The 22912-nt window shown below is 39.3% G+C and overlaps 1 protein-coding gene across 10 annotated transcripts in view; it reads left to right on the top strand.

The window, feature by feature from the left end:
* The window catches only part of Atp2c1 (ATPase secretory pathway Ca2+ transporting 1), a 108035-nt gene that overhangs the window by 66016 nt on the left and 19107 nt on the right, over positions 1 to 22912 (top strand). For all 10 annotated transcript variants that reach the window (XM_031343602.1, XM_031343604.1, XM_031343609.1 and 7 more), the window contains 12 exons: positions 940 to 1095; positions 1820 to 1888; positions 2734 to 2809; positions 5648 to 5714; positions 8336 to 8460; positions 9482 to 9579; positions 11809 to 11904; positions 11998 to 12087; positions 14409 to 14513; positions 18383 to 18539; positions 21036 to 21206; positions 22232 to 22329. In XM_031343602.1, the coding sequence (XP_031199462.1) occupies positions 940 to 1095; positions 1820 to 1888; positions 2734 to 2809; positions 5648 to 5714; positions 8336 to 8460; positions 9482 to 9579; positions 11809 to 11904; positions 11998 to 12087; positions 14409 to 14513; positions 18383 to 18539; positions 21036 to 21206; positions 22232 to 22329 (1308 nt within the window). The remainder of the gene's footprint in view (positions 1 to 939; positions 1096 to 1819; positions 1889 to 2733; positions 2810 to 5647; positions 5715 to 8335; positions 8461 to 9481; positions 9580 to 11808; positions 11905 to 11997; positions 12088 to 14408; positions 14514 to 18382; positions 18540 to 21035; positions 21207 to 22231; positions 22330 to 22912) is intronic.

The following is a 22912-nucleotide window of genomic DNA, read 5'->3' as shown; positions in this document are numbered from 1 at the left end:
AAAAAAAAAAAAAAAAAAAAAAATCTACTTACCAAAATTGCAGGAACCTTTTTCTTCATTGAGCACTCGAGTCAGAAAGTCAGCAATTTGTAGCAATTATTAAAGGATAAAATCACTTTAAATAACTTTAAAATACTTTTTATGTGTTTATATATGTGTGGGTATCCATGTTTGTGTCTTTAGAGACAAGAGATCAACCTTGGATATCATTCATTCCTCAGGTGCAGTCCACCTTGTTTTGAAACAAGGCATCTCGTTGGATCCCGAGGCATCAGACTAGTCTCTGGTTGCTGGCCAGTGAGCCCTAGGCTCTGTGCCACCATGCCTGACTTTGTGTGTGGTTTCTGGGCCTCCAGTTGAGATTCTCCCAGGGTGAGGGTGGAACAGGAGGTTTTGCCATTCCTATGGGACTGAGGCTCTGGTCTTTGACATAACTGCCCCAGTCAGCAGCACAGCCATCAGCCCTGCACTCACTGCACACACTGAGGGCTTTCTCTGCTGCTGCACGTGGGCAGTAGTGTTCTGTGGGTTCTGCTTTCAGTAGCAAATCCAGGGCACAGAAATAACATTTTCTTCCCCTAAAGTGACCATTTCTGTACTTTAGAAAGGTGAGCACGTAGAGACACGACAAGACTAAACAATAATGTCTTGTTAGAAAAATTTGGGTTCATAGCTGTGGTTTCAGCTCTTTAGTTGTATTTTGAATTTTAGGCTAACCTTTCTGTGATAAGCTTTCTTTGTTTCATGGTTCAGATTTTGTTGGCTTCATTTAGCATACATACGTGGTTGTACTGATCTGATCTTTTGTCTTAAAGTAATGACTATAAAACAAGATGTAGCTAATGGCTGGAATGTGAATATTGGAAGAAGTGGTAGTCATGAACTCTTGAAATGTGAAATGTACTGTAAATTAAAACTATGGAACACTTGTTTTTCAAGGCTGTGGATCTTTCTATTGATGAGTCTAGCTTGACAGGAGAGACAGCTCCATGCTCTAAGGTGACCGCTCCTCAGCCAGCTGCCACTAATGGAGATCTTGCATCAAGAAGTAACATTGCCTTCATGGGAACACTGGTCAGATGTGGCAAAGCAAAGGTGATGATCATCTTCTCTTGAAAAAAGCACTTTCTTCACTATGCCAACTTTTCTTTTAAAAAGTGTTAAAAGGTGTGTGTGTGTGTGCGTGTGTGTGGACGGACACGGGCACCATGGGCTGTGCACAGATGTCAGAGGACAGCTTTGTGGAGTCACTTGTCTCTGCCTCTGCAGCTGCAAGGGATCAAATGCAAGTCGTCAGGCTTGGCAGCAAGAGACTTTAGTTGCTGAGCTACACTCCCAACCAACTTTATTTCTTTTTTTGTTACTTTTATTTTTTAATATAGTATTGGTTATGATGTTCTGATCACATATTTTTCACCCAATAATGTATTTCAACTATTTTGTTTCTAATATTTTACCAACATACAAGTCACCATTCATTTATAAGAGCAAGAGTGGAGTGGGAGACTACAAAATGCAGCATTGTTTATTGAGTATAAGACATTTACTTTTTAAAATATGAGCCTCACATCCAGGTCAGTTTGTTTTTAGGGTCTGTATTTTAAAGGACTAAATATTAATAAGAGTAACATAAACATGTGAATTTGCAAAGAGATTCAAGAAAATATCTATATCAGGTCTGGAGGTAAGAATAAAGAAAGGAAAGGAAAGACCTTTGTTTTGTCCCCGACCTCTTCCCCACCACCCTGGCCTTTTTTCTTTCTTTAGGTAGCAGGGATTCCATCTGAATAGAAATGAATCTCCCCGTTTTTCCCTTTAGGGTATTGTCATTGGAACAGGAGAAAATTCTGAGTTTGGAGAGGTCTTTAAGATGATGCAGGCAGAAGAAGTGAGTATTTGCTATGTCAGTGGTTTGTTTTAAATCTGTAATTTTCTATCTTAAGTAATAGAAAGATATTTATATACTCGTGGATATGCTGTTGAAAACTTTATCTTCTTCAGGATATTGCTCTTTACGTTTGCTTAGAAACACACCTGAAATCCTATAATTGAAAGGCTCTGAGATTACATTGTGATTATTCTAAAAGCTGTTTTTACTCATTGCTTATGTTAAAAAGAGATTTATAGCCAATTTTTAGATAGGTGTTATTCCTTATAGAAAATGGTTCTGTTATTACTTTGGGTCACTGTGCATCTTTACCCCCTAGGATTGTTGTTGATGTGCTTTTAACTCAGATCACTTCTTCAACCCAAGTTTTTAACACAGCTGTGTGTGTGTGTGTGTGCGTGTGTATGTGTGTGTGTGTGCGTGTGTGTATTTGCGCGCGCGTGCGCGCGCACGTGTACTGTGTCCTTCCCAAATCACCTGGACTTCTTAGCTGACCTTCCCAGGCTCCAGTTTATGATATAATGTGGAATAAGAAGCTTGTCAGTGGAAGACCACTGAGAAGGGCAGGTTAGGAAGGCACAGAATAAAACAGGAACCATGTTACTAGCATGTTTGGAAAATGGCAGCAACAGCTGATTGTAATGAAGTCATGGAGAAGTGCAGGAGACATTTTAACTCAGTGGGTTGCATCGGCCTCAGTTCTTCAGTGAAGGTGCGAGTGTTAATCTCAGGAGAGTTGTATGCTTAACTCAGGAGTGTGTACTTCAAGTACTTTGCAGAGTTCTCAGTACCTGGAAGATATGTTCAATTCAACTTATTTTGACAATCTTCTTTAATTTGTCAAGGCACCAAAAACCCCTCTGCAGAAGAGCATGGACCTCTTAGGCAAACAGCTGTCTTTTTACTCCTTTGGTATAATAGGTAAGAGAAGAGTGAGTATGTATACATTTTTTACTTGGGCTTTCTTTGTGTGTGTTTATATATTTATTTATCTTGCACACATATGTGTACATATTTGGAGGCCAGAGGACAACTTGTGGCAGTCAGTTCTCCGTCCATTTGTGGCTTCGAGGGATTGAACTCATGTTGTTTAACACGATGACAAGCTCCCGTACGCATTAAACCATTTCATTGGCTTTTGGGGTTTTCTGTTTTGAATGTGGAGGGTAGAATTGTTTTGCTCCCATGTTTCCTTTTTGCCTAGTTCTTATTTTTTAAAATTATAAAAGCACTCTGGAAACAGAAAAAACCAGAATTGTGTAATTCCTGTGTGTAGTCAGTGAGTATTTCCCTAACATTTTAGTATTTTTCTTTGTAGCTACACTAGTGTTGATGGCTCTTCTATTTCCCTTCCTCTTCTCCCGTCTTCCTTTCCTTTCCTATTCCTCTCCCTCCTTGCTCCTTCCCCTGTTCTCCCTCCCTCCCTCCTTCCCTCCCTCCCTCTTTCCTTCCTTGCTTGGTTCCTTCAGCTTTCTTTCTTTCTTACTGTTTTAGATATTCTGTCATAAACATCTTGTCATTACGTTGATAATGACCTAAAGCAGATTGAAAGACAGTGCAGTATTCTGTTTTCTGATCAGGCATTTTTTCAGTTTTTTATTTAGATTTTCTGATTGTTTTTAATTCATAGACATATTCTTCCAGTGCAGATCATTAATAATAGCACATTGTAACCATTGTTCATTTCATTTGGATACATTTTTAGAAGTAAAATTATTGAGCTAACCATTGTCTCAGGAATTGTTAAGTTTTGATCATCTTAGGAGTCCCCTGAGCTCACGTTTATAAGGATGTTTAAGAATATCACTGTAATTTTGCTTTGCTTTTGTTTGGTTGCTGGTGATACTGAGTCCAGGGCCTTACACTTGCTGGTCAGATGCTTACTGTAGAATACGTTTTCACTTACTGTTCATTCTTTTTTTTTTTACTGTGGAGACATGTAGACCCTGGTGGTTTCAAACTTATTTTGTAGCCAGAGATGCCCTTGAACTCTAGGTCTTCCTATATCTTCCAAAGGTTAGGATTGCAGAGCTATGGCACTATGCCTTGCTTACTTTAACTCTTTCCCTTAAAGATTATGTGCTTCACAGCAAGATACATATGTCTTGAACTATGAGCCTTGGCGAGGACCCAGGGCTAAGGAGGTCATAGGCTTAGAAGAGAACCTACTGTTATTGTGCTAAATGGACACATTATCAGGGTACTTTCTGAATATGCCTGTAGATGAGTGCAGCTCTCACTCCAAAGGAGAAGCAGGTTTTTTTTTTTTTTCTTTTTTTTTTTGTGGTAGACAGTGTTTAATAGAGAGTCTCAGCTGGACAAAGTGCAGAGGAAGTGACTGGACTGCTCAGCCCTAAAGGAGACATTTGTGGCATACTGCCACTAAGGTATAGGGACTGTTGTAGACAAGAGGGCAGAAAGTTTATGAGAGTCTAAAATAGCATCTTCAGAAGGTGGCAGGTCATCGTAGTCATTAATTCAGAGCAGTAGTAGTTGCCTGAACAAGATCTATACAATATTAAGCCAGTCATTATTCTGGTATGGTCAGGGCAAGGGGCTCATGGACCTTCACTCCTAACTGAAGAGTAGTCTTAATGATTGCTAGGTAGAGTCAGTTTTCATCAAGGCTATGGTCCCTGTAGGTTGTCTGTGCTCTAGTGGATGGCCTACACTCATGTGCATAGGAACAATACTAACTGGGCTCAATGGGTTATAAAAGAAACGAAGGCTTAGAGTTGAGGGGGAAATATGTGTGTTAGAAAATGTCTCCATTGTATATATGTGTGAAATTGTTAAAAAACAAAAATAGAAGAATGAAATGGTGATTGTTTAAGGAGAAAGCTATATGCTTTAAACATTGTGTAGAATGTACATGGTGTTAAAAAATTGCATGGAACTGTGTAAAAGCACCTTTAAATATAAACAAAATATTCTTAAAATTATATAGCTTAAGTTAAGAGTTGTAACTTTCTTACACAAAGTTAATTATCTTAGTACTATTAATTTTTTAATCCATTACTTAATGTTTTGAAATGACAATCTTTATCATAATAATGCATATATATTAATTTATAATTTTAATGTAGAATTTTTCCTAAATCTCCCACTCTTTAGTATAATCTTAGTGTTTTCAAGTCAGTATTGCATTTTTTATAGTGCTCATTCCCTTGGGTGGCTTCAGTGAAACAGTCTGTGCAGTACCTGTTTTCTTGGTAATCACTTGTCACCTCGGGGTTAGGAGGATAATGCTCTTGCTTTTAGCACCTGTGCCTTTTATTTGGTTTAGTCGGTTTTATTCGGTTGTTGCTATTTATAGGTGCCTTTTTAGTGAATTTGGTAAATTGAAGAGGATTTTAATCTCTTTGAGGTAGTCTTAAATATACTTCCATATAAAGTGCATACTTTATGTGTGATATCTGTGTATTGGTTTATATAAAGTTAAATTACAATGTTAAGTTTGCAAAGTTGATAGTTCCTATATGTCTTATAGATCTGCCTCCAGTTTCATCCTTTGAAAATGCTGTCGGGGCTGTGAACTGTCAATTCTCTTTGAGAGATGAATGGGCGCAGCAGAACCATTCAGGACAGCTTGTAGTCACTTTAATCCTCTCGCTTACTGATTCCTATAAAGCCTTCATTGTGATCTGACACACTTTTCCTTCTCTGTCAAGAGACATTATGTACCCCTGATCTTGTTAATCTATCTTTTGTAGGTGATTATATAGAAAAGGGAAAAATGAGTATTTGATTTTGTTCTAGGTATCATCATGTTGGTTGGCTGGTTACTAGGAAAAGACATTCTGGAAATGTTCACTATTAGTGTAAGGTAAGTTCTAATACTTGTAGATTCACGCTCATTTCATTATGGAGATCAGTTTTTATATGGAGCTCATAAGAGTATAATGTTTCTACTTTAATAGTTGAAAAGCAATATCCTGTTTGTGTGCATACGCAGAGTGTACATAGAGTTATAACATTTGCCTCACAAAAGACATATATTGAAGTAATATCACAGGAAAGTGGCAATCTACTTATTCATCAGTGGAGAAGAAGCAGACTAGACAATGGACTGTTAACTCATTAGTGCGTTTCATGTGGAAGAAGGCGTGCTTCGTATACTCAAAAGCTCAGAGTATGAAATCGAAAACCACTCTGTATTAATTTAATAATCAGTCTCCAAAGAAAGAGAAACTCTCTAAACATGAAGTATCTCTTGTCATCCATGTACGAGGGAAAGGTTGTGGTAGAAAACCATCAGAGAACAAAGACGTTCTAGAAACGAGCGCTCCTGACTGCTGAAGTTAACGATGAAGGGTCAGAAAGCAGAAAAGCCAAAAGAAAAAACATCAGAAAGATAATGAAGTAAAAGTTACAAGAATAATTTCAGGAAATAGCATGCTCAGGATATTTGTGAATTGAAGAAAAAGGGGATAAGATGATGTGTGGGTATGTAAGGAAGGATAGAATGCACCTAGGCAACTCAAGGAAAAGAAATTCTAAGGAGCATCTCTCTGCCGTAGACCAAGATGGAAAAGTTCAAATATTAAGACAAAACAAAACCAAACAAATCAGTGTTTATTACTAAAGGACAAATTGAGTAGATTGTAAGAAATATATAGGAAGAAAAGAGATGCATGTTGTGGGGGGCACTGAATATGACCTATGGAATAAAAATGGGGAATGCATTTGAGTTACTGTTAGCATATGATAAGGCCAAGTTTAGTTCTCCATTATTCCCCCACTCCTTTTTTAAAACTAATTCTGTTTGTAAGCATTCACAGTATTGTATTTTCTTTAGGATATGTCAACATTCCATAAAAAAGTAGTAGAATAAAAATTGTGGGTCCATTGAATCCACAGTTTACCGTGGTATATTGACTTATGAATTTATGTATTATCATTAATTGATTCATGAAGGAATCTTTAGTGATCTAATTTTTCTCATTTCTTGAAATTTCTTTTACTATTTTAAGAATTAATTTAACAATTATTTCTGTATGTACCAAAAATTAGTGATTAAAAAAGTAGATTGATTGAATTGCCTGTAAGTGGAATTGATGGAGTAGTCAACTGCTAGTATCTTACTGTTTGGTTTTTGACCAATATATCCCACTACCACGTGAGAAAGTATAAAAGAAATCTTAGAGATGATCTTTGTATGGTGTTTTGTTTTGTTTTTATACTTAATTTCTGAGGCATTCATTGAACAAAGGTGAGAATTCTTGAGTTTTGCACCATAATGGCCAAAAGGAAAATTGACCAATAACTAAACAATTACCAGACAAAAGAGAATACAGAAACACCAGATAGAAATTATTTGGGCTTTAAAATGGGTGAAGTTTACCGAGTAATTGAAGCATTAGGGCTATAAACGCCTGAATTGATGAGTGAGCGGTTGCTTCTAAGGATAGAATGGAAAAGGCCCTTTCTCCAGTTATCTTTGCAGCAAGGACTTTGTCACATGATATCTCCAACAAGAATACCACTGTTCTTTTTTCTAAAACAATATCCGATGGTGTTCTTTCATTTTTAGTGATGCTTAGTTTTGTTCACTTATATTGTTTCTGTGTAAGAGGAGAAATGTCTGAGAATAAAGATGTTTCAAAGAAATCTTTTGTCGAAGTGGGAAAATTACCACTGTAATTGATGTTTCAAAATTCTAAGAACAGAAATAATTCACAGTAATGTAAAATATGACTGTCCTTTTCCATTAAGTTTTCTGAAGTCTTGCTTGCTGAAAAAACAACTGCAGAAGTAAGCTGATTGAGTATGGTGGCTCATGCCTGCTACCCAGCTGAGGCAGGAGGATCATGAATTTAACTAGCCCAGGGTAATGAGATTCTAACACACAAAGTAAAAAGCAACCCCAGGACCCAAGACTATCAAAGTGGAGTCTGGATTCTATGACTCTGTTAGGAATGTTTTTGAAATATTTTTATGCTTCATTAATTGCAGTTCCACTGTACCAGAGCATGTTACCCATGCCAGGTATATAGACTGTCAAAACAAGGAATAGTTTTGAGTAACATTAAAAGAATTCTAATGAAGTTGTTCATAATCTATTCTTCTGTATGTTATTTGTCAAGTGATGTGAGAGTGAGAGATTGTAAAGGCTTGTTAGATGTGGATTATAAATCATGATATGCATTTTTCTTGTATATTAAGGGCTAGTGGCAGCATGAGAATAAAGGATTTCATTTCCTCATTGCTCAAATGAGACAGAAGGTAGTGCATGTGTTTAACCCTTCAGGATGCTCAGTCTGCCACATCATTTTAAATGTTGCTTGTTTTTAGCCTTTATAATCAGTCTCTAAGCAAATAATGAAAAAAGTAAATTATGGTTACAGAAGCAGAGCAGAATATTAACGTTAGGAAGTAGGAATAGGAATTATTTTGTGACAATTTTAGTAAACTTAGATTTGAATACTGTGTATTTCTTCCTTACAGTCTGGCTGTAGCTGCAATCCCTGAAGGTCTGCCTATTGTGGTCACAGTGACGCTGGCCCTTGGTGTCATGAGGATGGTGAAGAAAAGGGCTATTGTAAAGAAACTGCCTATTGTAGAAACACTGGGTAAGTGTGGAGAGCAGAGATAGAGAGCCGCAGAGAGCCACTGAGGCAGAGAGCCACGGAGGCAGAGAGCCACGGAGGCAGAGAGCCACGGAGGCAGAGAGAGAGAGCCACGGAGGCAGAGAGAGAGCCACGGAGGCAGAGAGAGCCACGGAGGCAGAGAGAGAGCCACCGAGGCAGAGAGAGAGCCACCGAGGCAGAGAGAGAGCCACTGAGGCAGAGAGAGAGCCACCGAGGCAGAGAGAGAGCCACCGAGGCAGAGAGAGAGCCACTGAGGCAGAGAGAGAGGCGTGGAGGCGGAGAGCCACGGAGGCAGAGAGAGCCACGGAGGCAGAGAGCCAGTGTACTTTACTGTTTCTCTGTTTTTCTGTTATTGACATTGTTGGGCCCAAGCAATCAAAATAGGAAATTAAAAATTCATTTCTCAGGAGCAATCTTTATACATCAATGGAGTATGTTAATGCTTAGATCATGTTTTGGTTTACATACTATGAATGAAATCTTGGAGCAAAATTACTAAAAATTCTTTTGACAGTTGATAATTACGGAGCTCAAATTTTCAAAATTTAATTTGACTTTGTTCATATTAAGAACAATAAGTATGTCCTGGTCATATTGACATAACAATTTTAATTTTAAAATACCACAAAACTTCTTTTAAAAGCAATTTAGCTATCCATAAATGCTATAAATACAATTTCTTGTTTGTAATACCTTGAAAGTCCTGACTGAAGAAATTATATGGGTGTACATGTCAGGATCTTCCAAACTTTCTAGTATTCTGAAAGTTATTAGCCAAAGCTAATGTGAAGTAGCTTTGTAGGAACTAAGAAAAAGTAAACATCTACATTTTGTTTCTGACTTCAGAAACTTTATGAAGAAACAAACATAATGTAAGAAATTATGATTACCGATGACTTAAAAGTTCAGCCAGCTGGAGCACTGTTTGTAGGAGCTTTCCTTATTCTCTAAGTCAGCCTGTTCTCCTCCGAGTCTGTGGTGACGCCTAGTGATTTCTTTTTAGGCTGCTGTAATGTGATTTGTTCAGATAAAACTGGAACCCTGACGAAGAACGAGATGACTGTTACTCACATCCTCACTTCAGACGGCCTGCATGCTGAGGTGCGGCGCTTTCATCCCTCTAAGAGCTTCTTCCCTGTCCAGAAACTGAGTGTTTAAAGTGTTAACAAGTCCAGTGATTACCTTCAGAATCTCTTTTCTTTCCATGTGATTTTATTACTTATTTCACCTTGTATGTAATTTAGAAGCTTAAATCCCATAGTAACTCTTTAAACCAGCCCTTCATCCACTTACCACCAAGTCCTACAGGTTTTGACCTACTACACTACCTGCCTCGATAGCTTTTTTTATAGCCAGCTTCTCTGCTCCATGTAACATGTCTGTCACCTTGCCTTCTGATGCATCCCTTTTTTCTGTATTTACTTTGTTTCCTGTGGGAACATGGACAGGGAAATGGGGGGAAAGTGCAGATAGAGCCCATGAAGATGCCTGAGATTCAGACTCCGGAGACCAGCATCAGGGGTAGATCTCTATTGTTTATTACACAAGCTTATATTTAGCTTTTTAGCCAGTTAGGGTATGTTTATGTATTCAGTGGCCAATTGGGGCACACCAGGTGCTGTTTAGCAGAATCTGACTGGCCTGTCCAGGAGCCTGTAGAGGAGGGGCTGAACCCCCATGGAGATTTCTGTGAAGCCACAGCCCTGTCCTTGGGTCCTTGGTGCTGTCTCAGTGGTGCACCGGGATCCACTTCAGATCCACTGTGTACGGTGCATCAGGGCTCTTTAAGGAATCGCAGGTGCCTGTGGTATCTCCCTTTCCATCCCACTTCTTCCTCCACCAGGCTTATCTCCGTACCCCACAGGTTCCCACATTCTCTGTACTCCAAGAACCTTTCATAGAAATGCAGGGAGCATTTAACCCCTAAGTTAAGATAATTCAGTTGTTCTCTGTTGTAATGAGAATAATGAACTGTGACTCTTAAGGCTCTGTGCAGCCTCTTCCTTCCTTCTCCAGCCTTAGCTATTTCCCCCACCCCGTTTATGGTACATGAAACATGCTAGCTTCATAGTCCTCTCTGTGTGACAGAATTATCTCTGTGACCTGTGTTGCTGGCGTACTGTGTGTAATAGCTGACTGCCTCCCTACTTTCAGGAGAGCCTTACTGAAGCCTGGCCCCATGATGCATGTTTATGCATGGGTTTCTTTGTTTGTGCTCTGCAGTCTTTACCCCAGCTGAAGCTTGCTTCCCTCTTTCCTACTAGATGATGAGTTGTTAGGATCAGGTGCTGTGCTGCCCTCCCGGGGCTGCCCACGTCACAGTGCACCCCTGACCAAGGACTCTTAGAGAAGCGTACTATTGACAATCTCTGTGTTGTGCTTTTTTCAGAAGGCGCAGGAAGGCTAGTTCTAGATTCTCCCAATCTTTGCAGACTCTCTGCTTAGAATATTCTTAATATTAGTTATGAAGGGCACTGAATTTAAAAATTTGTAGATAATCCATCAAAGGAAAAAAACATTAAAAAATTGACAGAAGTTTATACTGGGGTTTGATTAAGTCTGTTTTACAAAGTCCTTAAAGTGAGATTATTTTATCTAGGTTATTAAGTTTGATCAAGGATACCTGATGCTATTATTTGATCTTCTTTCAGAAAGGTAGTTGGAGCTACCTATACTTATATGTGTGGCGGACAGGATATAAGTTTCTCTGCAGAGTCCCATCATTTTATGTTAAACATTAATGACTTCTTATTTTTTCCTTCTTCTAAACTTTATTATTTTAATTGTTATAGTTGTTTAGCTACATTCTAGCAACTTGGGACTTTTGGCTTGTTTCATGTATGATTTTTTTTTTTTTTTTTAAGAATGGCCATGTACTGTGCTGTGCTGTTAGAGCAGTCTCTGAGTTCCAGGCTGAGCCTTTCACTGACCTTGAGACTGTTTGCCTGGAAACCGAGTCCCAGCTGTTACGTGCACTTGGGTCTGTGTGAGAGGCTAGACATGGTAATAGTGAGCTTCAGGGTTTTCTTCAAGCTGTAGTATACTGTTATATGATGTTAGGCTCACTTATGTACAGAGAGTTTTCATGGTTTTCTTGTCTTTTTATAATGTTTTTTTTTTTTTTGAACAGACAAAAGTACCATTTTAGGTTAATTAGTAATTTCTGGTCCTTTAATAAAAATGACGCATTTTAGATATGCTTTCTTGGTAAGCGTTTGTATTACCAACAGCATGACTGGAAAATGGCATGAATATAACTTAGGGTACTGTTTGACTGCCGCCAGGTCTCATTACTGTGCTGTGTTACTAATCCTGCTTCATGTTCCTCAGGTCACTGGAGTTGGCTATAATCAGTTTGGTGAAGTGATTGTTGATGGTGATGTTGTTCATGGATTCTATAACCCAGCTGTTAGCAGAATTGTTGAGGTAAAATTATATTGTCCATAAAGTTAACTTGCTATGTCATAATGACTTAAGCTAGAGTGATGGGTTCTTATAGTTCGTATGCTTTTCTTTTAGGCGGGCTGTGTGTGCAATGATGCTGTAATTAGGAACAACACTCTGATGGGAAAGCCAACTGAAGGAGCCTTAATCGCTCTTGCAATGAAGGTATGTGTTTAGTATCTTTGTCATGTGGGATATTATTCTGCCAGCAGAATATAAGGCCTTTCAGATTCATTATTACTGTGTTGTAGGGTATTCAATAAGACTCATTTTTCCATTATTTTAAACTGGCGTTGGGGATCAGTAGATATACAGAAGAGAACAGTTTCAGTGTAACTTCTCTTCACCACAGGTATGTTGCTGTTAAAATCTTGTAAATAAGTAAAAGATTCTGAAATACTCTTGTATCTTTACATTAGTAAAAGGTAAGATTCTCTAGTAACTTCATGTACAAATCTTAATGCACTTATAGGAAATGAGCTTTTTCCCTTCCCATCTTCTCCTTTTATCCATTTCTCAAAGTCAATGTTATTAAATCTATATTTGGGAGAGAGGAAGTACTCTTCCTGTAATCTGTTCAGACTGAGCCTACATCCTAAATTTACATTTATTTCAGTGAGAAACTTGCTATTTACCTAACAGAAATCTCCAACTTTTAAAAATAGTTTGATAAAGCACTGAGATTTGAATGAAGGAGGATTCTTCTGTATGTGATACTGGAAGTGAGAGCCAGTGTGCATGCAGTTGCAGGTTACTGGAGCATTGAATTCAGAAGAAGATGAGCACCGGGTTTACTTAGCCACTCACTTGTTCCTTTTCATGTATATGATAGAGATTGAACCCAGGGCCTTCCCTATGCCAGACAAGCACTAACTCTGAGATAAACCACTGCCCACTAGTTTTAGACTATATATGTTTCTCTATAGAAAGCTACATTTCTCTATCATCTGGCCTTATAACTAAAAAACATATCCAGCTTTTGTAAGAATAATAAAAATATGGATCAGGGATCAGATATTTCCTATGTTTGTGTTTAACAAGCTACTAGCTTCTTCCTAGAGGCATTAATACTGTTATCCTTGGAACAAAGGAACGGCAGAGTAAGTTCCTGAAGCTGGAGCTTGACTTTAGAGGACAGAAAGGGCTCAGCAAGCATAGGGAGGAGCGAGACTGAGAGCAGGAGGGGAGCTAGGTGTGGACTGAGTGCTCAAGACTCATTGATCATCTGGCTGCTCTGGAAGGAGTGAACGGTGTTTAGGTAAAGAGGGAATTGTTAAACTGTGTTCAATGGATATGTGAGTGTCAAGAGAACTCTGACCATATTTCTGAGGAAAATGGACGCTAATCACATGGACTTTTTAATAGTCCTAAAATACATTTGACTGTTTGGAATAAGCAGCAAAGGGATGATCAAAGGATTGGAGTGAGAACAACTACATGGCATTAGTAGATATGATTTGTAGTGTGGTGGGTATTATATAACAATCTCCTAGGACCTAGGGAGACACACAACAAATATCCGTGTACGCGTGCTCACACATACACAGAGACAGAGACACACATGCACGCAAATGCAATCTACTCATCTGAGACAGGGAGCCCATGACAGACCAAACTACAGCTACTACCAAAGTCCAGCTTGGTGAGCCAGTGAGCTTTATTGGAGTTACTTAGAGAAATATGGGAGAGAGATTACTTACAGGAGCAGAAGTGCCCCTAAGACAGTGGCATCACCAAGGCCACCCCAGCGCACATGACATAGCACAAAAGCTGGGAAACCTGGAGCACCGTGCACAGCCTGGAGGCAGTTAAACGGGCTGGAGAGGGACCTTGTCAAGGACTGATCTAAACCTCTCCTGGGCAGCTCAGGTGCTTTCTGCTTCTTCTAGACCACTGCCTGGTCTCAGTCATCCTTGTAGCTTGACTTCTCTAAGAATGCCTCTGCTTAGTCTGAGAGGAGGGCCTTAGTGAATCTGCTCAGCTTTCAGGGACCTGCTGAAGCTATTTTGATTGGTTTACCTTCCCAGAAGGCTGGCCTGTTTCAATCTGATAGTGTCACATAGCAGTGGACTGAATGCTTAGGATGAAGATGATAGCAGTACACATGAAAGACTCCACTTGCTAAGAGGTGAAGGGCTGAGTAGGAAAGTTCATCTTTAGTATTGGTCAGGCACTTTCATTTATTTGTTTGTATGTTGTTTTCTTCCAGAATTTGAGCTGGTAGAGAGATTAATATAGCCTTTATGAAAGCTTAAATATATAATCTAGTGTTCTATCTGTGTAGCCAGGCTTTCACGTTCAAATTGAATGTACTCGTTGGAGGAAATGCTGTCTTTATAGATAGTACATTGTTTTTTTTTCACTAATACCAAGAAAAGGATCCAGTTATCTTAACATATTGTAAGTTGTGATTTATGTTCCTTGTTAAAGGGAAAAATAAACACATGTTGGTTAGACTTAATTTTATTTTGATTTTGGTCTTACAGATGGGGCTTGATGGACTGCAACAAGACTACATCAGGAAAGCTGAGTACCCTTTTAGTTCTGAACAAAAGTGGATGGCTGTTAAGTGTGTGCACCGGACACAGCAGGTATTCTTCAGAAATAATAGACATACTTCCAGCACTGGGGAGGCTGGAGCAGGGCTGCTGCAAAGCCACCCACCTACACAGTGCACCCCAGGCTAGCCTTGCCTAAAAGTCACCCACCTACACAGTGCACCCCAGGCTAGCCTTGCCTATAGGTTGAGGCTGTATCTCATACCTACCTCAAAATAATAAAAGAAGACATCTAATACATCTAATGCTAATTTGGGTCACAATTTTATTTTTTAATCTACTGTTGTGTAAAAAACAAAACAAAACAAAAAAACCCAAAAAAACCTAGGTATTTGATTTTTCCAATGAAGATTTAGGAGCCAGATGCTGAGGTGAAAACCTGCTACCTCAGAGAGGGAGAGAAAGCACCCAGCTGACCTTATTCTACTGATGTCCCAGAAGGAAAAAACTCTTTTTCCTTTCTCACACTGTCTTAAATATCCTTCAACTCAAAGACACCCCCACTTCATTTACTGTGTTTACTCCCTGTGCTGGTTACTTGTTCTGCCTCTTGATCTAGAGTAGTCTTTGTTTATCTCTTGGATGAAAGGTGTATGCTATGGTTGAGCCACACCACAAAAGATTTCTAGTAAAAAAGCACAATCTTGGGGGTTACAGTGTGATCAGATATCCTGTGACAATCTACCATTAGACTAATGAATTACTGTATCTAATAGAACCAGTTGCCTTAAAGCAGTGCTTCTCGACCAGTGGGTCATGACCCCTTGGGGGGCTCACACATCAGCTATCCGGTATAACAGATATTTATGCTATAATTCATAACAGCAAAATTATAGTTATGAAGTATCCATGAAAATTATTTTATGGTTGGATTCACCACAACATGAGGGTCACAGCATTAGGAAGGTTGAAAACTACTGGTTTAGAGCATGACAGACACAGTGGACTTAAGTCTTCATTATGACATTCTTTATTGGACTTGTGTACTGAAGTGTTCAGTCTTGCTTGTGATCTAACAGCTTCAGTGCATTATAGCGTTGTCTTAGGTATGGGGAGCTTTGGCCTCAGGTTCTTTTGGTACAATTTTCTCCTCAGTGAGAGTTCATTACAGGTTGCTGTTGATTTTGTTTTTGGACTGCTTTTCACTGAAGGAATGACTTATCCTTAGAATGAATAAGACCACATTAACTGTGTGATTTTTCTCTGAATTTTCCAACCTGAAGATCTTCCTGCAAGATGAAAGCAACAAGTAGAAGTAATAGATGAAACTTAAGCACACAAGCGAGCTTCTGGATATGGAGGGAGGTCAGCCAGACAGATTGGGCAGACTTGCTCGTTTAAAAACAACTATAATGGCTCAATTAGCGCTTTTTCTTTTTAAAGAGTCTTTTGAATATGACAGTTTAAATACTTACTTTCTTAATCACTGGATTTAAAGATAAAAACCCATAAGTACTTTTAAATGTGGTAAGCCTGGCAAAAATGGGAGGGAAGATTGGGAGTCTGAGACATTAGCAGTAACTCTTCCTCTCCAGTTCCTCTGTGTCTCTTTAGTTCAGCCCATCAATGTTCCTTTACCTGTGGAGTGGAGGAGGCTGACCAGAGGATGGCAGTGGAGTGCTGGCAGGCTCAGCTCTGGAAGCTGACTGCTCTCCTGGGTGTGTGCCCCTGGCCCTGCCTTAGGATATTAGAGAGTTCAGGAACAGCTCCCTGGTCTTTTCAATAGCAAGGACAAAAGCTTTCCTACTCTTGGAATTTCTTTGCTCCTTTGCAGCAGCTCCACCAGCTGACTACTGTTACCAGTGCCCAGGGAGCCTAAATGGATAGTCAGAGTTATTGGAGGCTGGTGGAAGTGTTTAGAATAAAGGCACAGACTGAGCCAGCAGACGTAGGTGCCGAGAAACAAATGCTGAAGGAGGTTCCTGAAGACCATGTCAAGTGCCACTAGCAGTCTTAAGTAGATCACTAGCTGACAACTAAGGACTGTGCCAGGATTAGAGTAGAAAGCAAGAAGTAGCTAGGAGAGGACACGAGATCAGAAATGAAGGTTCAAGATTGAGGACACGTGCAGCAGTGGGAATAGCATAGGGAGGACAGCAAGTATGATTGTGTCAGGCATGCTGCTCATATCATTAATGTCAACACTCGGGGAGAGAAGCATTCCGACCTCTGTGTGTTCAAGCCCAGCTTGGTCTGTGTATATCAAATTCCAGAACAGCCAAGGGCTAAGTAGAGATACCGATCTCTAAAAAACAAAAACAAACAGCAAACACAACAAACCAAACAAAAAGAAGAAAGAAAATCTTGTTAAATAATGCTAGAAATATTTGTAGAACAGAAAGATTTTAGGCTTTAGAGTAAAATGGCCTCCCAAGCTCCTTGAAACTGTGAAATGGGGGACAGTGTAAGGGGATAGACACGGAATGAAATGCTTGGAGAAAAGCATTTGTAAAGCCTCCAGAGGTGTTTGAAGTAGGGACAGTATCATGTAAAGAGGTTAAGGCCAGAAGGTGGTCTCAGGAGGAGGCTTGGAGCTAATTGTGGCTCTTTGGTGCTTTGTGCTGCAACAGTGGGCACTGGGGAGGCAGTGCTGCAAAGCCTCCACAAGAGGAGAGCTTAGCAGTGTGGGAGTATGATGTGGATACTGTTGGCTAAGGCAAGGAAAGGGAGATATTGATTTGGGGGTTGGAGGTGGGTTAAGGGGAGTCCTGATTCATTAGAGCTATAAATGGAGCTAAGTAAAAAAAAAAAAGATATTAACTTTACAGGTGACAAAACGTACAGAAAGAGAAATAAAGTCTTGGTGTGTCAGTGAGGATAGACCATAAAAACATCCACACCCTCCCACTAAGTTCAGGCGCAGACATCTCCCTGCCATAGTTGCTCATTGTCCTGCTGGCTGAAGGGAGGCTGAGAGTGGGCATATACTGTCACAGCCGTGGGTAGAAGAGGCAAACTGTAGTGGCCCCTAGATTTTTATCTAGAAATGACACAAGTGCTTGCTTTAGTTACAGGCTGAAACAAAATTATATCTGACTTTGGACTTAAGGGATACATTAAGGAAATATATTCATGTCTGAGAGAGAGCCAGGATGTTAGAAAGCCCCTGTACTCATTATTGTGCTTGGCTCAGCAGGGAAGAATCATAGTGTAAGTTCTGAGAACTTGCGCTTTATATTATAAAGACTGGAGAGGGAGCATAGATGCATCTGGTCAAATTGACATCATAGTGTAAAATGGGTAACTTGTTAACAGAGAGAGTCATACTGTATCAAAACCTCAGGAGTACAGAGGGGTATGGCCTAGAATGAGGAGGACAGGTGGGGACTGCAGGTGCTCATTGGAAGGTACTAGGGAGTATTTTGTATTCGTTTTTTCATGCTGGGGATTCAGTTTAGGACCTTGTATATGGTAGGTTGAATATTACTTCTGCTGTGATAAGTGGAAGAGATCTGTTCTTGTGAGAGTCAGAGAGCATCATAGGTCAGTAGGCCTAGATATACATATATAGTCATTAATAAACCCCTGGACTGATACTAAATCTCTTTCATTTCCCTGCTGCCTGGTGAAGAAGAACCGTGTTCCAAATCTTACAGTGCCCAACTCGAGGTTTAGTAAAGTATTGCTTATAGTGTAAGGTCTGGTAGGACGACTGTGTTTTGAAGAACAACTGTGTTTTGAAGAACATACAGCTAACTCCCACTTGTTAATAATCTCTAAAGTTTAAGTGCTACTCAAAGCATTGGGCTTGAGTAACTTTGCTAAGGATTTATGAGAGATTAGATATCTCTTTGAATTCATGTGTGCATGTGCATGCGCACGCGCGAGTACACACACACACACACACACACACACACACACACACACAATGAATGTAACCTTGGTATGTTTTTCTCTTAAAGGACAGACCAGAGATTTGTTTTATGAAGGGTGCGTACGAGCAGGTGATTAAGTATTGTACTACATACAACAGCAAAGGGCAGACTTTGGCGCTTACCCAGCAGCAGAGAGATTTGTATCAACAAGAGAAGGCACGGATGGGCTCAGCGGGACTCAGAGGTAAGGAAGGCTGCCTCAGCACAGTCCCTGTTCTGGGAGCAAAGCTGAATCCCTCCTCCACTTCTGAAGTGTCCAACTCTACTCCAGACATCAGAACCATTGCAATTTCTGAGGTGGTGTGTTTTATAATAGTTGGGGAGTTGGTCCGCAAATAATGAAAAGTCAGGAATACAGCAAAATCTGAACTCTTGAGTCTCTATAGATGTGTAGTGTTCTCTGTGTAGGACAGAGATTTTAAAGGACTTCATCTACAAATTTCTGTTAGATTTATTTTGTGTATATGTGTGGAGGTAGGGCATGGTAGATAAAACATGAAAGTCAATTTGCTACTTCTACTGTATGAGTTCCAGGAATGAAGCTCATGTCAGGGTCTGTAGGAAGTACCTTTATGTTTTCGGCTATTTTGCTGAAGAATTGTTGAGGTTTTATATGTGGTTTACACTGTAGCATTGTGAAGTGGACTAGAGTTGTTAGAGGAAATATTTGTTTCATAGAATTTATAAAATACTGTCACCTTTGTCTCATGTCTTTTTTTCATTTTCCCCTCCTTGTTATTACTATAATGGGGGAATTAAATATTAAATATGAATATGTATACATTAAAATATTAATTGATATGTGGTTATGCTTTATCTTACAAAGTTTGTTTCTTAAAAATGCTTGTGGTCCTAAATTTTGAAACTACAACATATTTTAGGGTTTTTTTTCTTTCTTTCTTCTTCTTTTTTTTTTTTTTGACAATTATGATGACCTATCTGACAAGAGGAAACTTAAATGAGGAAGAATTTATTTTGATGCATAGTTGAGTGTACTAACCTTCATGAAGGTAGCAACCATCATGGTGGAGGAGGCATGGTGGTAGGAGTGACTTACGGTAGCAACAGGAGAGAGGCTGCCACCGTACAGCTCAGGGCAGTAGACAGGCCAGGATGGTGAACTCTAAAGCTTAAGTTCTGTCCTGAAGTGACCCACTTCCTCCAGGTAGGTTCCATATCCTGGAGGTTCTACAACCTCTCAAAACAATATTATCAGCTGGGGACCAAGTATTCAAACACACGAGGGTATAGAAAATATCATATTCAAACCATAATAATTGGTTTGTATCAGAGGACTTCCTTTATAGACATTGCATGTATGTATTCTTGGTCTTAAGAATATTTTCAGTAGGACTTTATTAGTGTTAAAGAGTGCCTAAATAGCCGGGCTGTGGTGGCGCACGCCTTTAATCCCAGCACTTGGGAGGCAGAGGCAGGCGGATTTGTGAGTTCGAGACCAGCCTGGTCTACAGAGTGAGTTCCAGGACAGCCAGGGCTATACAGAGAAACCCTGTCTCGAAAAACAAAGCAAAAAAGCCAAAAAAAAAAAAAAAAAAAGAGTGCCTAAATGCAGATTAGCAATCCCTGTATAGTGCCACCCCGCCTTGGGAGGACGCAGACGTGATCTCCATTACTCAGGCTATGCTAGCATGCAGATTGACACTTCATCTCCTTTTATTGTCGTCTGCCTTTCCCCTAGCATCAGGGATTGCCAGATAGTTCTTCTCCTTCAGAGTGAGTACCTGTGTGGGTATATCTACACACTTAACAGAAGGTTTGCCTTCAGTTTTGGTCTTCAATCCTCCATGCATGAATTCTGCTTGAATAAGAATAAGTACTACTTTGGTCTCTTTTGGGACTTTGAAGGCTCCCTTTGAGACACTGAAGTTTAGTGTGTTTTTGTAGGTACTTGTTAGTGTTTGGTTGCTCCAAGTATATCCTTTTGATTTACAATGGTAGTGACCACCGTAAAGCTTACAGAATTCTGAGAGTAAGCTGAGTGATGTTTGGGAAATGTGCATGACTTTCTGTTTAATCTTGTTGCCCAGTGATGACAGGACACTAGGAACATGATGATACGATAGTTACGAGCTCTTGAGAGCTAAAGTTTGAGAAGAAGCACTTGTTAATGTTTGGAGGCAGTGAAAACAGACTTTGTTGGTATTAATGACCTTAAGACCGCTTTGTAGATGAACTTTTTCTTTCTAGTGTTTAGCATGTATGAAATTGTGTATATATAGGCTGTATACAAATGATACAGCCTTTTCTGATGAAGATATATTAGAAACAACCTTCAAAGGGGCCTCTTTGCTTAAATTTGAGTTTTAAGGTTTGACAAGCCCACATTTCCCCCTAAATAATGAATTGTATTTTCTAAAGAGCTTGTAGTTCTTTGGATCGTAGCTGCATGTGGTTGCTATGAAAGAATGTTTTAATTCTTTCTCATATGTCTTCTCTGATTAACAGTTCTTTGGTTTTATTCCTTTTAATTTTTAATAGCCTAAAAGCAACTTTATATACAGAACCATTGAACTGCAATCTGTTGGTATGTGATAAGTTTGAATTGCAAGTAATATGCTGCAACTATAAGTGATATTATAATCTTATGTGATTTATTATCAGCTAAGTTTAAGACTTTCACAACCAGTATTTTGCAGTTTTGATTTTATTATTTTCCAAGTTCTTGCCTTGGCATCTGGTCCGGAACTGGGGCAGCTGACCTTCCTTGGCCTGGTCGGAATCATTGACCCTCCTAGAACTGGTGTGAAAGAAGCTGTCACAACACTCATTGCCTCAGGAGTCTCCATCAAAATGATCACTGGAGATTCTCAGGAGACTGCAATTGCAATCGGTATAACTATGCTGTTACATTTTGCTTTCAATAAGTTTTCAGAAAACATCACTTAGTTTTGTAAACATTGGCTAAGAAATATGTTAATATGCAATTAAAATTATAAAACAGCTTATTTTTGCTCAAACTTATAAGAGATTGTTGGTAAACTAAATTTTAGTTAAGAAGAATATTGAAAACAGATGATTAACTCATGAAATCACTTGTGTATTTATTCACAGAAGGGTAGTTACCTTTTTAGCTTTATTATCCACTCGCTGACAGTTGTAAACACTAGCTGAGGGATGTGAAAGGAGAGACGAATTGAGGTTTTCCTTTTCAGTTTAACTTTCGAAGCAGACTTGAACATAAATACTGAGAGGATAGCTTGTTCTATATGTCTTGTTACCCATCGGGGATGTGCTTGTGGTTTGAAAGTTAGTTACAGTTACCTTCAGCAGTGTAAGGTGGAGAGAAGCATAAGTCCCAATTTATTGACATCTGTAAAGTATAAACGTCACACTCACCAAGCTCTGTTAATTATGATTTTATTAACTTATGATGGGTCTGAACTAAAGGTTTCACACGTCGTTATCTTAAGAAGGGTCACAGATGTGTTGGAAGTGACTTTTCAACGTGTCCTTTGATCTGAATGGAACTACATGATTTTGTGCAGCTAAATGTGCCATTAGCTTTTCTGGCTTCAGTTACTCTGCTTATAGTACATTCTGATTGTCATTAGAATTTAGCTGCTAAGCAGAAATGGATTAGTCTAGTTGTAATTTTTAGGGTTTGCTGGCTTAGGCACAATTCTGTATTCTTAAATTTAAACAAAAACCAAATACTCAAACAGAAAACTTCAGGCCCCACTATGAATTTCAGCCAGTTTTTTTACCAGTTGTTTTTTCTCTTATGATTCCTAGACATACTTTTCACATGTAAAAAGAAGTAAATGAGATCATAGGAAACGAGCATAGCTTTCCTAACTCTTCAAGTAAAGAAATATATGTACGTTTTTTTTTTTTTTTTGTCCCCTTTTACTTTAGCTAGTCGTCTGGGGTTGTATTCTAAAACTTCCCAGTCTGTGTCTGGAGAAGAAGTGGATACAATGGAGGTCCAGCACCTTTCACAGATAGTGCCAAAGGTAAGTCTGCACGAATAAACACGGAGAACTGGACCCTAAGCACCAACCATTGTTCTTGTCCCCCATAACTGGCTACACCAAGAGCCGGACCCTAAGCACCAGCCATTGTTCTTGTCCCCCAGAACTGGCTACTTGCAAAGGGGACATGCTTACTAAACTTGCTGCTCCAGATTCTGAACTGGAGTTTCTGGGAAATAAACCATATTGTTTTTTATGATGCAATCATTAGAAAATACTGTAAAATCATTACCTCTATTCAGAACTCCCTTTCCTGTGAGGGAAGTTCTGTGGTGATTAGGGCTCATGTGTAAGTTAGAAGGTGGACAGAGAGCAATTAGTTGATACTGATTACGCTTTAGTTCTGCTTTTACTTTTGCTTGAGTTTGTTTATACTTTTGAAGAAACTGAGTGTTGTTTACAGACAGTAAAACATACTATTCTAGAGTGCAGCTCTGAGTTTGGACAGATTCAAGATATCTTGCATTGTCACAAATAGGATACAGAATAGTTTCTTCTTGTTCCTCAGTTGTCTCACGACCTCTTGTATTCAGCTCCTCTCCTAGGTCCAGAGCTCAGCAGCAGT

Source organism: Mastomys coucha, unplaced genomic scaffold (genome assembly GCF_008632895.1).
Source record: "Mastomys coucha isolate ucsf_1 unplaced genomic scaffold, UCSF_Mcou_1 pScaffold23, whole genome shotgun sequence".
In the NCBI taxonomy this organism is placed as follows: Eukaryota; Metazoa; Chordata; class Mammalia; order Rodentia; family Muridae; genus Mastomys; species Mastomys coucha.
The sequence above is the reverse complement of the archived record's forward strand: the minus strand, read 5'-3'. Positions and strand labels throughout refer to the sequence as shown.